The sequence below is a fragment of the Geospiza fortis genome, unplaced genomic scaffold (assembly GCF_000277835.1).
Source record: "Geospiza fortis unplaced genomic scaffold, GeoFor_1.0 scaffold192, whole genome shotgun sequence".
NCBI classification, from domain to species: domain Eukaryota; kingdom Metazoa; phylum Chordata; class Aves; order Passeriformes; family Thraupidae; genus Geospiza; species Geospiza fortis.
In genome coordinates, this window is record NW_005054315.1 from 1,554,082 (window position 1) to 1,569,159 (window position 15,078).

The 15,078-nt window shown below is 37.0% G+C and overlaps 1 protein-coding gene across 2 annotated transcripts in view; it reads left to right on the forward strand.

The window, feature by feature from the left end:
- MYO16 (myosin XVI) overlaps nucleotides 1–15,072 on the forward strand; it is a 326,118-nt gene extending 311,046 nt beyond the window's left edge. For both annotated transcript variants that reach the window (XM_031056227.1, XM_005419960.2), the window contains exon 35: nucleotides 10,954–15,072. In XM_031056227.1, the coding sequence (XP_030912087.1) occupies nucleotides 10,954–11,187 (234 nt within the window). In that variant the 3' untranslated portion in view covers nucleotides 11,188–15,072. The remainder of the gene's footprint in view (nucleotides 1–10,953) is intronic.
- Nucleotides 15,073–15,078: the final 6 nt, after the last annotated feature.

The window sequence follows — 15,078 nt, forward strand, 5'->3', positions numbered from 1 at the left end:
GAAATATATAAATTCTTTGTAATGGCAGCAATGGCAGCAAGATGAAATAGAGTCAATAAAAGCAAACCTCTATATTTTTTACCTCACACAAAAGATAAGAGGCCCTGTCTTTTTTTCACAGATCCAGGACTGTGAGGTTTTTTCGTGGATTGGGTTTGGGTTTTTTTTTTCAATGATATTTTAAAGTTGTTATTACCATTCACTATGAAGTGGGAAGTGGTATGAGAAAGATATAGTGGAATCAAGAAAAGCCAGCCAGCTAAAAGATTCCTTTTTTTCATATGTGGGCAGCAAGAAGCAACATGGTCTGTCTGTAACAGGATGAGATGGACAATCTGACAATAATGAACAGATGGGAGGTGAGGGACAGATTCAAGACTAGAGTGATAATAAGCATGTGTGGGGAGCAGGAGCAGGGAGTGAGCCAGGCGCAGATAATGGATGATTCTAAGAAGTAAGTCTGGAAAAGAATAAAAATAACTGAGAGAGAAGGTAAATAATGAAATGGAACAAGGGATTTGGGAAGACAAAATATAGAAGAGCTAGAGAGAAGGAATCAACCTGAAGACGTGATAAAAAAATGTAAAAGAAAGATAAGAACAGGAGGGAAAGAACCAAGAACAGAGCAAAGGATGGTACAGTAAAAAGAGAGACTAAGGAGGAAAAAAGTAGAAAGCCTATGTGATGTTCCAGATTTGATATTCATATCCATGCACATAGCAATGTGATCTTTTATGTATGATAAAATAAAAATTATTATAATGATTGCCTACATTTATAGGGTTGCATTCTGTACAAGTTAGGTCTTAACCATAGTCTCCTGATGATTCAGTTGTCCCAGAAGAAAGGTATAAAATTTTCTGTTGATAGATGCAAAGCCTCTGTTCAGTTTTGCTTTGAATGGCTGCATACTTGCTTATTTGTAATTGGATGATGTCACATGCATTCAATCCTATGGAAAGAACAAGAACACAAATAAACAAGCAGCTTTCCATTCTGGTAGGTTAAGTAATATCAGACATATGACATACCGTGGTGTAGGATTTTGGTTACCCACTCCTGAAATATGGTTTATCTGCCATGTGTTCAAAGAGGTGAGATAAAAAATCATGGTTATTTTTTCACATATGGTTATATTAGAAAATCCACAGTCTTATCTCTTCTATTTTGTTTAAACCCCATGGTGCAGATTGGCAGATTGCAGTAATATAGGAGCCAGCATCTGACAATTTTAAATTGGAAGTGTCTTTTCATATGCGTGAAGTATGTATTTATTGTTTCATTACAGCTTAAGCCATAGCTCTTATTTCATGAAATCTCATTGCTTTCAGCAGTCTCTTCCCTCAGAAAGAGCTGCATATTCATTATGGTTTCAAAGGTCTTCTTTGTTCCTACTTGATTTAATATTTGTTGCCAATCACTTCTTTTGTTGGCTGTTCAAAAGTTTAAAAAAATGAATAGTCAAGAATGTGTTGCAATGTGTTGCTATCCCCCACCTTTTGTCATAGCTCTAAACACTGGGCTCTGACTTTCATTGTTACTGTCCATCATGTTTTCCCATTAGCTGGAAGTAATCTTGGATCATCTTTGAAGCAAAAAGTGGCAATCAAACAGGTCTGATGGAGTAAAAAAACCACTAACGCCTTTGTAAACATGTAGCATCCAAGAGAAGACATAGAACATACTTATCATTGATCTGAATCAGTATATCCCCTGGCAAAGTGTTTTGTTCATTACTTTGACAGTAGCACAAAGAATATTCTTTGTAATGTCACACTCAGCAATGAAAATCAGGTCCTGTAACACATTGTGGCTTTATTTTTAGACTTACAGCCAAAAGTGTGTGCCTTATAGATTAAATACTATGAGGTAATTCGTAGAGTAAATTCATCAGTAAATACACTATCTTGTGTTTGTGTTGAAGGGCTCTTGGAGGGCTGATGCCCCTCTGCTAAGCAGGTATATCCCAGATCTGACTGCTGTGACCTCCACAGGTGAGAGCACAGATCCTCCTCTTTGAACCAGTGCATGTCACACCCAGTACCCTACACACTCCAGGCCCCTTTTCTGTCTCCAGGGCTTGATCCTCACTGCATTTGCCCTGGTAAATGAGATTGTAGAAGAGAAGGAAACAAAACCTCCTGAGTATCCCCATGCCCTCCCTAAGCTCTGGTGTTTGCCTAGAGGGTGTTTTTATCCCTCTTGGGCTGCCACAATGCAAGGCTGCTCACCCTAAAAGGCTCCCCCATTGCAGAGCTCAAGGGGAGTGTGGTCCACCGCCCCACTGTGGAGAGTGACTGCACTTTGCACTTAGGATTGTCGGGTGTGAGAGGGAATAAACTGGTTCCTCTCCTGCTGTCACACGCTGCTGCATGCAATTGTCAGGTGTGTGAGGGAATAAACTGGTTCCTCTGCCCTTCATTCTCCTGCTGTCACACGCTGCTGCATGCAGATAGCAGAGATTTAGGTTGCTAACAGACCGTACATTAAATGATGTTTTCTTCTAACATTGTTTGACCGTAAGTGCAGTGTTTTTATACAACAAAGGATGATACCCAACTACAGCAAATATAGGTTGATTGTTTTTGTAATTACTTTGAAAGCTTTGTGGCAAACATAGTCTGTATATAGGCAAATAAAATATCTCCATTAATGTCATGAAAAGACAGAGATTAATTAAGTAGCAACATGACTTAGTTTGTCAGATATTTTTTGTTAGATAAGGTGCAAAGCAATATTAGCATTGTTAGGTGAGCTGTTCCAAAAAACCTCTGTGATAAATGATTTGTTTTCAGAACTCGAGAAAGACATTTTTGTTTGAACATATTCTTTTTCTCAAGCATCAGAGGCAAATTGGGAGGATGTCTTGAAGGTTTAGAGAGCATTGCATACTTTGTTTATCTGCAGATAAATATTACCTTGAAGGAAAAAAAACCTCAAATTCAAAATTTATTGATGGTTGATGCTTTAGTCACTCTGAGAATGTGTCACCCTTTTGTTGATGTCAGAAATCTAGAGTTGAAAAACACTCAGCCAAAAAAAAAGAAAAATTGAAAGCCACAAGATCCAAATAAAGAAAATACACTCCTGTTTTGAATGTATAGACTTGTCCAACTCTACTCTCAGCTATGGTAATCAGTGTGCCTGATGTTACTGTCATATATTATTGAACATTGCCCACCTTGTACTAATATTTTCTACCAGATTGCAAATTACAGTTGTACTCAAGATTTGTGTGCTGATTGTTTTTCACAAAGATATATTGTCTTTGTTTGATTGCTGAGATACTTCCCGTCCATATGGAAGATGGCTAACAAAATTCATTGGAAATAACTATTGATACATTTTAATAATATTGATATAACTGCTTCACTGAAAGATACAAAATTATGGAAGACAGGTCCTGTTTTGTGACTAAAATCTATTATTTCAAAAAATAATAATAATTTAAAAAATCACCCGAAACCAAACAACCACTTCCCTTCTCCTCAAATAAAACAAAAACCAAAACAAAAACCAAATAAGCAAACAAATAAAACAACAACAACAAACAAAAACCAAACCAAAACAAACAAAAAATCCCTGCAGGAAGCCACAACAGTATGGCAGAAAATCAGACAACTTCCACCCGAAACAGAATTGCAGTTAGATGAGGAATGTAAAATATCCTGCCTGAGGCACAGTATAGGTGTGTGTAGCCCAAGGTTCTCTTTCTAATACAAAAAAGAAGTCTGTGCTACCCAGGGTAAAGTCAGAGATATGAGATGTCCCTTTTGCAAGTGTGATCTCTCAGTTTTCAGTGCTCTGTGAGGAAGGGCTTCCAGAGGCAGTGTTCATTTAGTAGATAATTATCCTTAGTTCATTTTTTGTTCATTAATTCTTCTGGAAAATCCTATCAGAAAGTGAAACTAAGGCAAACAGTGGATTTAATTTTTTAAATTTTTTAGGATGAGGTTTGAGAGCTTTCCAAGTGCCATGTGATAGCAGAGGGCTGGACTGGGCAATCAAAGATAAAGACACCTGTGTCTGCATGATCTCTGGCATGAGACCATCCCGCTTCCAGCATCATTCCACAGCTATGTTTGGAAGAAAATTGAATCTTTCCCTTGAAAAAACTGTCCAAGAGATAGCCATAAATTTCTTCAGAAGAGAAAACATTTCTGCCTGAATCATGTGGCAATGCATTTTGTTAGCAAATATTGTTCCTTTTAAATTTCATTTTAAGTACAAAGTTACTTTTAAGAGTATCCCAAATTTTTATGGGTCAGCCAAGTTATTACTTCCTTTGGTATGTCATCTATATAGCAACATTTCTACAAAAAGAAGTTTATTCTTTTGATTTAATTATAAATTTTAACTGAGAGAGAAAAAAGGTATTTTCCTGTTTAGAAAAAAAGCAAATGCATTGCATTTTAAGTTACAGCTCTCACTAATGTTTTGCTGGCATACCTCCTGCAGAGAAATTCTAGATTTGCATCAGACAGATTACCTGTCTTCCTTGCCATTTTCTCCTTTCCAATGAACCCATTTGACATCCATTCAGAGCTTTGTTTTTTGGACGTTGTAAAGTTGCTCCAACACAAAGAAAAATCATCAGCAGTTTAAAAGAATAATTAACTAAAATCACTTTATTTTTGTAAATCGCATATCAAGTTAGTACATTCAGTGGGTCTGCTGTTGCAAAAAAAATGCCTATCCCAGCACTCACATGACAATCACATGAATCAGTTTGGATCCCAGTGTTAGGTTTCTATTTGAGGATTTTAATTGGAACATTGAAGCATGTAAGCTCATTTATCATAGCTGCTCTCTGCTCCGTGCCGGGGTCGTTCATGATCAATGTAGGGTTTCCAATCAAAAACAAATTTACATATTGATTTGATTTATGTTGAATGCTTACCTAGGCTTCTTAACACACCCTTGGCTTACTATGTGCTTTCCCATTATATATTTAAATGAGTATTTTATTGGTAAAAAACATGTAGACTATTAAATTTTTTATTTTTCTTGATTCAGTAGTCAGTGGAAGAGCAATCCTTTCCTGCTTTCTGCTCTTTTTTTAACATAAAAGAAAACCCCAAATATATCTGTTGGTACCTGAAGGGTTAGGATTTTTGGAGAGGTTGCAGTGTGCCTGTTCTGTAGTTTGGAAATAAAGTTGTGACATGCATGTTTGGAAAGAGTCAGTGTAGGGGCTTGTCATATTAAAAAAAAAAAAATTAAATAAAGCCATTAAAATTAGTTAGAAACATTTTTGTGAGAGTTGCATGCAAGTTGAATCAAAACATATTGCTCTTGCTAATAATTACATACATTAAGAATTATTTTCTGAATTACTGAATGAAATGGTGTTTAATTTTGAAACAAGAGGTCCTTATCATTATTGTTTTTAAAACTGGGGATCCACAGAAGATCCAGTGGGGTCTGTGAACTGCTTTTGAGGACTGCAATAAGGTTAACTGTGCATCACCTCATGGCTGAAATTTATTTGGCTTTCATACTTAGGCAGTCTGCAAACTGAAAGAGATTGTGAACAGGGGTTTTGTCAAGGCTGTTTCAATTCTAAAATAATTATGATAATTTTATGATCAACAATATACATTTATTGCATAATTCACTTTAGATCCTGATAAAAGTTTAGAAAGATAAAATCATTCCTCTCCTGAATTCAGTCTTCCCATGGATTCCGTGATGGGACCTCAATTTCACTAATGGAAGAGAAAAATTAATTATGTAATAATTAACTGTGAGCATTTACTGACAGTTACTTTAAAGCACCAACACTGATAAATCTATTGAAGAAAACAACTGACATTATTTCTTCAAATAAAAAATATGAACCAGCCACAAAATGCAAATGTCTCAGGAACACAGGTTTATATGCAGGTCCTTACATTGCTCTGTGAGTTTCTGTTGTGCTTATATGTTTATAAGCAGGAACCTTACTAGAACTTAAAGAAGCAACTGGTTTTAGTTGGTAGTTCTGGTAGTTTAGTGATAAAACATGGAGTGCTACATTTTTCACAAAGAAAATTATTTGTATGTTTTTAATAATATGTAATTAGCATATACAATTAAATACTTCATTTCTGGTGGATATTAGTAAAAACAATACACTCACAAATGAAAAATTTACTGGAGTAGTATACACATATTTTTTAAAAGATAAACCCTACATTTCATCAATGAGGGAGCAAACTGAGGTGCAATGCTGAAAAGAATCTACCAATAATAAATCTCCGTTTGTCAGACTGTGTAATGAGCCCTTTAGTCATAGGCTGATGATTAAGACTCTGTTGCATTTGACACACAAACAGAGAATGTAAGTTCTTTGCTTCTTAATGCTACAAAGCATCCTCTATAAAGTTATAGTGCTTGATCTTTAAATGCAGAATGAATTTCTTGAAATTCTAGAGCTAAATCTCTAAATAACTCAAAGTGAATTTTAAATGTGCCAGTTAATCACTTTATCTGGCATACTTTTTTGTCACAAATTATTTAAAATATGAAACCTTCTACTTTCTATAATTAAAAACTTGCTGAATTTTTAACTTGCATATGAAATAGACTGTCATTAAAATAATTTATTGACTTACCTTATAGCAACTCATCTTGATTCTAAGACAAAGTTGAAATCCAGTATGTCTTCTTTAGGCTGTAAAGTGAAATCTAGGCAGAATTTACAATCCTAAATCCAAAAGGCAGTTCAGAGCCCTATTCTCCAATGACTGTGCAATACTCAGACATGTATAGGCAAAATTGTGCTCTAAGACTTTCATGACTGCCAACATATAAACAAAGTGCTCTGTCTCCAGTGACTTTTTTTGTGCATTAGAACCACAAAGGACGCTCTCTGAAGGATTTACTTTAGCATACTAATCTGACTGCACCAAGCACAGGAGTCAGAGTCCTTCTGCTCTGCACTCAGAGTCCACCCCTTGTAGTTGCAGTGTCCTGTCAGCATGTGAGAACTTGGTCTCTTCCTTAATCTGAAGAACTGTGGTGGCTTGACCCTGGCTGAACACCAAGTGCCCACCAAACTGCTCTGTCACCCCCCTGCAACAGGACAGGGGGAAAAAACAAGATGGAAAAAATTCATGGGTGAAGATACAGGCAGTTTATTAAAGCAAAAGTGAAGGATGTACATGTGCAAGCATCAAAGGAAAAAAAAACCAAAAAGTTTTTATTCTCTACTTCTGATCAGCAAGCAATGTCTGGCCACTTCCTGAGAAGCAGGACTTCAGCATATGTGGAGGTTGTTCTGTAAAGCAAACTTTGTAAATAATTAATGTCCCCACTTCCCCATCCTTTTTCTTTTAGGTGTGCAGATCTTATACAGTATGGAATATCCCTTTGGTCATTTTGGGTAGGCTGGCCTAGTTGTGTCCCCTCTCAAAATGTTGCCCACCTCCAGACTACTGGTCAGGTGGGAATGTTGGAGAAAGCACTGAGGCTGTGCCAGTGCTGCTCAGCAGCAGCCAAAGCACTGCAGTGTTATCAGCTCTCTTCTAGCTCCCAATGCAAAGAGGAAAATTATTTTCATCTCAGCTAGGACAGACACAGGGAAGCTGAATCCATATCTTCTAATTTTCCAATATGCTCTAACTTCTAGAGAATGATGAAACTCCTTCCACACATCTTGTTATGGAACTGAGTCATTGGTGTTCTGTCACCAACCAAAATCCCTGACGCCAGTAAGAGAGAATTTGATTTTACAGCATGAGAGTTTGGGCTGTGAAGTGGAAGGAATGAATCCTGAAAGCTCCTCCCTGGCCTGCTCATTACAAATTTATTTTGTCCATCTTGCCATATTTTGCAGTAGAAAATATGGATCTTCAATCCATTGCAGTTTCCAGTTAATAGCTGTGGTAACTCCACCGAAAAGTTCTTCTTTTGTGTGTGACTTTGACACTTCAGCTTTTCTTGTTTGCTCATAAAGAACTCTAGATACTAAACACAGGGATGGTATTTCCACTCAATGGCAGAGCAGTTAAGGGCAATGTACATTTTGTCAGTCTAACCCAAATGCTGTGTTTACCATGTCTGACTGACCAATTGACTTTCAGTGCAAAAATCCTGGTCTACAGTTGCTGATACAAGTGGTGGAAGTTGTTTGTTTAGTGTCCATTAAAAGATCTGTAGTCTTAAAGTAATTAATTCCTACACACATCATTCACCCTTCACAAAATATCTGCTCAGGATATAGAATAATAATGAAGACACATAGCTTACTGTTTTATGTTGTGCTTCATGTAAAATTATTCAGCCAACCTTTTCTATAATGAATATGTATAGTAGATATTTAGCTCGTCACAGGTCTAATCATAAATGGAAAAAAGATATCATGTTATTCAAATAGATGTAATTAAATTAATTGGTTCATTTAGAGCTCTGCCACTTCTCATGCATTTTCACCATTTCATTTTGACTGCAGTTTCATCTCATGTCTTTCATCCAGGCTGTTTTCCAGTTTATTTACCAGATCAGTTTCACAGTGAATAAATGTTTGAGATATTTTTCCATCCTTGTTTTAGAAAATGAGATGAAATATATACACTTATTTGTGAACTGGACCAACTTTTTTCCACTATACACTGGAAAATGAGCTCTAACGGATAACCTAATATTAATTTACAGCTTGCATAAGCAGGGCCAGTATAATAAAGCTTCTTCAATGCCTATAAGCCATAAGCAGGATACATTTGTCAATTCCATGCCCAGGCAAAATGTACTTACTTCTCACCTGCACCTATGTACCTTTATGTTCCCTGGAATGGCACTAGCACTGTCCCTTTTCAAATACTCTGTCCACCTCTCAATCTGAAAATTCTTCCAGACTTCATTAGTCATGCTTTCAAATGTTTGTCACCAGAGCACATCCAATTACACCGTTTCAAAATATCTAATTTTTTTAATAACTATATTTATCCTCCAGTGTTCAGGCATGTCTTTGATTAATTATCTCTGAAACTCTTTCATGTGAAACTCTTGCAGTGACAGTCTAACAAAACTTGGTTCTGCTGTGTTCCAGCACCTCTCTAAGAAGCATCTCTAGTGCAGATTCTTGAAATGTCTAAAATTTTGGGAAAAATAAGGTGTCCAAATTGACACCTTATTTGTCCCAAAACTGTATTCCAATCTATGTATGTTCTAAAATGGATTATGCTCATAATTTAAACCCACAAAAAACTACAGAAAATGACCAGAACTTAGTAAGCCATAGTGACTCACAAACTACCCAACTGTTCTATAGGATAAAGCCACCTGGCCTTTCTTGATAAGTTGTTTCCAAGTGCAAACTTTTGTCTTGTAATCTTCTATATACTGCTGAAAAAATAAAAGGTAGTATGTTTTGTCTCTGATGTCCTTCTGGCAATACATGTGAAACATTTAATTTTTATCTGAGTTGCTGAGATGCCCTGTTGCATTTTGTGTAAATATAAAAGCAAAGAGGTTTTTAATTTTATCATGATATGCAATTGAAATACACTTTAATTAAGCCCTTCAAACATTTTCATTTTTTCTTATTTAAAAAAAAATCAGAATTTTAAACTTTTTTTTATACCTGTTATTTAGACAGGTATATTATATGTTAATGCATTTCTCTTTGATGTATCAACCAACCAGAAATTAAGCAAATTCCCTGTACACGTTCAGGCACATCCATGTAAAGGCTCATTCCTTCTCTGACACCTTGTGCATGTGAAAGGTCTGACTTGCACAGGACACATTTGAAATAGCAGTGTAAAGCCTGGATAGCCTCTGTACCCACCCATTCCATGAGGGAAGAGCAGGAGCCATGGGAATAGCCCACAGGTAGTTCTTCTGCCCCAGGAACCCCATTGTCTATCAGTGACAACAATGCCCTTTGTGTCACTCAGCTTTCCTTGCAACTGGAACTAATCATGTGTGGGGTGTTTCATGAGCACTGCACATCATTTCCTTTTTCATAACCAACATGCAGCTATCCTTCATTATGACAAGTAGAAATGCAGCCTCAGTGTGAGGCCATTGTGTGAGGTGAAATGTGGACATTTTAGTCATGTCACAGGTGCCTCTTACAGATGCTCCTCTGGGGCTCATAAGAAAGAAGGTAACAGGATAAGGGTTGTGGACTATTAGATGTTATGATGGACTTGTTTCATATTTTCTAGTTAAGCCTCTCCTGCTGCAGAATGCTCCCAAGACAATAGATCTCAATCCTTGCTGTCGGGGCTGCTGTACTGTATAGGTGTGAAGTAATTCTTAAAGGATGGCGAGATGGACTTTCTTGCTTCATGGACTTCTGCTGCCATGAGGGCTTCAAACTGGCTTGAACAAAATAAATAATCACTGCAATAGAAGAGTTAAATGGAAGGGAACAGTTTCTTCTAAGTGGATTATGAATCTAGTACAGAACTGTGACTACTTCAGAATGAATTTATAAGTAGATTCAGGCCAACTGAAACTACAGTTAAAGTTGTTCATGTATGCTCTGGAGGAAGACAGGAACTCGCCCCTGGTACTGAGGATAACACCTGTCTCAGACAAGTAGCTTTACTGATTCTAATATGCAATAAAGGTTATGGTTTCTTGGTTATGGCTATTTGGGTGTTTACATTTAGAGAAAAAATCTTGCTACTCCTGCAGCAGCTGTAGGCAGTCTGCTTTGTGTGTTTTAGAGAATTGTGTTCATGTATGCTTTGATGAAACAGGGAAGTTTTTTCTGTTTGTTTCATTTTTGGCAGTTGCTACTTCAGACATTGTGACTTCAGACTCTGTGATTTTCAGCCATGAGATTGCAATAAAGTAATTGTAATTCACTAATGTTCTTTATTTTCAGTGCAAAAATTTAAAATCTTTTTGGAGGACAAGTTTGCTTCAAATTTTTCACAGGCTTACTTGATTTGTTTTCCTTATCCACTTTTATTTTTATTGTTACTGTTAACTGTTATTATTACTTTCTTCTCACAGGTAATTCATCAGCTTAGACTTTCCGAAAATGAGAGTGTGGCTCTACAAGAGCTTCTAGATTGGAGGAGAAAGCTGTGTGAAGAGAGAGAAGACTGGCCGCAAATATTGCACAATACTGAGCAAAGAATCTCAGCCCCACCTCCACCCCCTTGTAAGAAGCCGACGCTGCTGAAGAAGGTAGAAGATACCTCCTGCAACAGACTCTCTTCAGGCATATGGGATACCACCATATGATTCAGATGTGTGTTTGCAGACTGCTAGGAATGGAACCATCTAATGACTTCAATCTGCACAATCAGCAAGTTTCCTTCCCTTCACAAAACGTGCAGGGATTTTTTACAAGCACTAATTCAATAGCACAGGATGGAGGAGTTGTTTAGATCTGTCGTGTGTGTGTGTACATGTGTGTGTTTGTTCTTTTCATATATATACGTGTATACATATATGTGTGCACCAGCAAGTATATATATGTATGCATGTGTATATATGTATGGAGACAAACTGCACTATAAGTACTTAGCTTAAAAGTACAAAACAGTCACTTAAGAGTTCTCCCATGGACAATGAAGAAAATATGTTAAGCAAATGATGATGGGGCGAAGTGACTGACAGACATTTTGGAGAGATCAGGAAAGTCTGTGTGCACACTGTACAGCTGTTTTATACAGTACAAAAATATGTTTCTTGTTCCCTAATGAATGGGTTTATTATCTTACATGTATACATATATATATACATATATATTTCTTTGTAGATGTCTGTGTTCCATGGAGATTATTTACATGTTTATTTCTGGTGTTTTATAACTTCATGCAATTGGTGCTGTCGTTCTTTCTTCAAAATACAGGTAATAAATTCAGTACTTGCATTTTTCTTTTATAGATTATCTTTAACAACATACCAAACAGTTTCAACACTGTGTTAGTTTTTTTCAGAACTGGCAATATCCTTTCTAAAATCCAATCCTGAAATTCTTGCAAAGCTCCTATGTGCAGGAGTGATTTGGTGCTGTTCACAGTCATGAATTAGAGACCACTACTTCTTTTTGATGGACCTGCATTTCTGAATGTGTGAACTGTGAATTTGAAATTACATCTCAAATCTTATTTCATTCTGGGTTATGTGAAATAATGAGGCATTCATTTAGATTATAAGTGTGGTTTGAAATTCATAACTGATTATGCATAAGGTCAGGTGTCAGTGGAAAGATACATAGTGGTAATGAGGTATGAACATAGGTCTGTGATTTACTGTTACAGGCCAGGAGGCTTTGCAGAGATGGGTATATCAAAGTATTATGTCCTTATTATGGTAGCACAGTGATGCATTTATACCTCAAATTTCATGTAATGAAATGGTTTCAGAAATTGCAGCATTCTAGTTAGTGTAGATGAGTTCTGAGCAGTAATGTTAATTTATGAAAAACATGCTGCTGGGAATTTGTTAGTTATTACCTAGCAGTCTTTTAAATACTGTTTTGCCATTAAAAGGTGTAATTTATATACATTTAAAGGTACTTTTCTGGGGCTACTTATTTTAAGTTCTTGGAGTATGTAGAGCCAGTGTGGAACTCTTTTCTTGGTTGTTTGTCCCATTCCTATTGAGATGAAGGAAACAGTGTTACCAGTTTTGCAAGTGGCTATAAAACAAATATTTTCAAATATAAGCTAGGTCTAAAAAGGTGCACTCATTCTTGGTTGGAAGTTGTGGGAAAAGGAAAAAAATCCATAGAGGTGTAGGTTTTTCCATCATGTTTGACAAAATTTCAATCAGGCTGAATAGTAAAAAGCGACCACATGCTTGTTTGATTGTTTATACAAGGAAGCAGCAAAACTCAAATTGTTCCCATGAGTATCATCAAGCTGTAGCAGAATTAAGCACCTTCTCTTGCTGGAGATTAAAACAGACATTTTGAGTGGACAAGGAAGGGAGGACACCAAATTAGCTCAGAATTATACCTTGTTACCACTGTTAGCTTCACAGAAGTCCTCTGTGTAAGATTATCCATTTCTATTTCATGGAGAATGAGGAACTCTAGACTCCAAACCTTACCTTTGACTGATGTAAACAGCCACAGACAATGACTTTATCCAGGAGGGGCAGGTAACCCTTGTGAGTGAGGTTATGCAGAAAACAACTATCACCTGCTACACAATTATGTCAGAATGAAGCTGTGCCTGGAAGAACTGAGGTTTCTGGTTTTTTGCTCAGATAACCAGGGACACACAGAAATCCCACTGTTAGTGCAAAAGGCAACAGCTCCAGAACTGGATGCAGAAGAGCTAATGAACCTGACCTTGCAGCTATTTTGCCTCCAGGATGCAGGTTGTTATCCCTACATGGCACAGCATCCCTATCCATAGCCACAAGAAGCTCTCCCCAGGCAGCCTCGCAGTGCTGAGCACCTCAGTGCACTGAGACGTGCAGACATGCCCTGAGGCTTATCACTCCCCAAATGTGCCTGGCAAGCAGCCCTCCCATAAACTCTATCCTATTGCTAACCCTAATGCTCCCTAGCTGGCTCAGGCACTGGTAGCAATCAATCCACAGCAGCCTGGAAGTTTAAGACAAGCTGTAAAAACTGACTGAGAAGCCAGGTTAGATGATGCCAAAATCCCTGCTGCTGCAGTGAGCTTGCTCCCAGTCACTGAGCCATTTGTAAGGTGAGCTTGTGTATCTCCAGATGACACCGTTGTCATTGCTGCACTTGGAATGCAAGAGTACCCAGAGGGGAGAAAAGGCATTTGTCAAAGGGAGTTTAAAACGGGAAACAGTATAAATACACATTATCCTACTTGCAGTCCTTGCTAAAAGTTGTGCTAGAACTGTGAGCAGCCTCAACTGCAGGAGTTCAAGTGAGGTCTTAAGGAACTTTTTTGCTTCTTGCTTCAAAGTCCACATTGTGCCCTATTACAGCAGTATGGACAAGCATGGAAAAAATGGTGTGTAGATTTTCTAGCAGGTTCAGCAACGCAGTTACATGGGAGAAGCCAGTATGTCCCTGATTCTGGCAGTCTGATTCTACAGACAATAAGCAAAGCAGATTATGATCCCCTGTGCAGAAGGCCTTCATGCTATTTTTTGCAAACTTGGGTAAGACGTACAGTTTCTGGGGCTGTTCTTTAAAGCATGTCACCACAGTGCACAGACAAAGTTAGAAAGTTTTTTTTTGTTTGTTTCAATTTTATTTTTTTGTTAATTCCAGGTTACATAATGGCTAACTTTTTACTTGGAAAGATTTTTCATGATATTCCATTAAAGTACAGTACTACAGGAATAAAGTAATTGCTCTAAAACATGTTTTAAATATTTCTCTAATGTCAGTAAAACACTCTAGAGTGTGACTTATGAAGTCATAATTCACACCTAGTGTGTTCATTGGTCTCTTGGCCTTTGGCCTTGAGCCTAACAATGCAGTTGGTAGGGAATTATTATACCATAATTCACACCCCACTGTGTCTTATTGCTTAAATAACCATACCCCCAGAGGTGTCTTAAAACTACCATTCAAGTTTATATTGTGTATCAAAATGTGTTTACAGGGCTGGGAAAATATACTATTGACATTTTGAAAGGTTGAGAAGTAGTTTTAGCAGAACTGTACAGTGCTTGTAAATTTATCTCCCCAGTGGAGTGTGCACCAGCCAATTACAGTATTTCTTGAGTATATGAAGTCCTGTCTTGCGCATTAAAAATAGCTTAGAAATAAAAAAAAGCCTTATGAATTTAATATTCTGAAGGGGAAGATTAAACTCTATGGGCATGCTAATGCCCTTAATATCCAGTGAAAAATCTAAAATATATTTATATTTGCAATAAAGCAATTTCAGGATGCTGGGATTATCATCAGATAATCACTCCTCCACATTGTGCCTTATTGCTTAATTTTTAATATGTGAAAAAACCGAAATGCCTAACAAATCAATCTATCCTTCAGCATAAGGTAATAATAATCAGATACATTTTACACTTTAAAAAGTCATTGGTCTTAAAGCGAAGGAAATTATGAAACCATATTAAGTCACAATAAAAGGAAAACAACGTCTATTGGCAGGAGAAATTTTTTAAAGCTTGTATACCTTACTTGTTACTTCTGAAATAGCACTTGGTTTTTTTTTGTTGCTG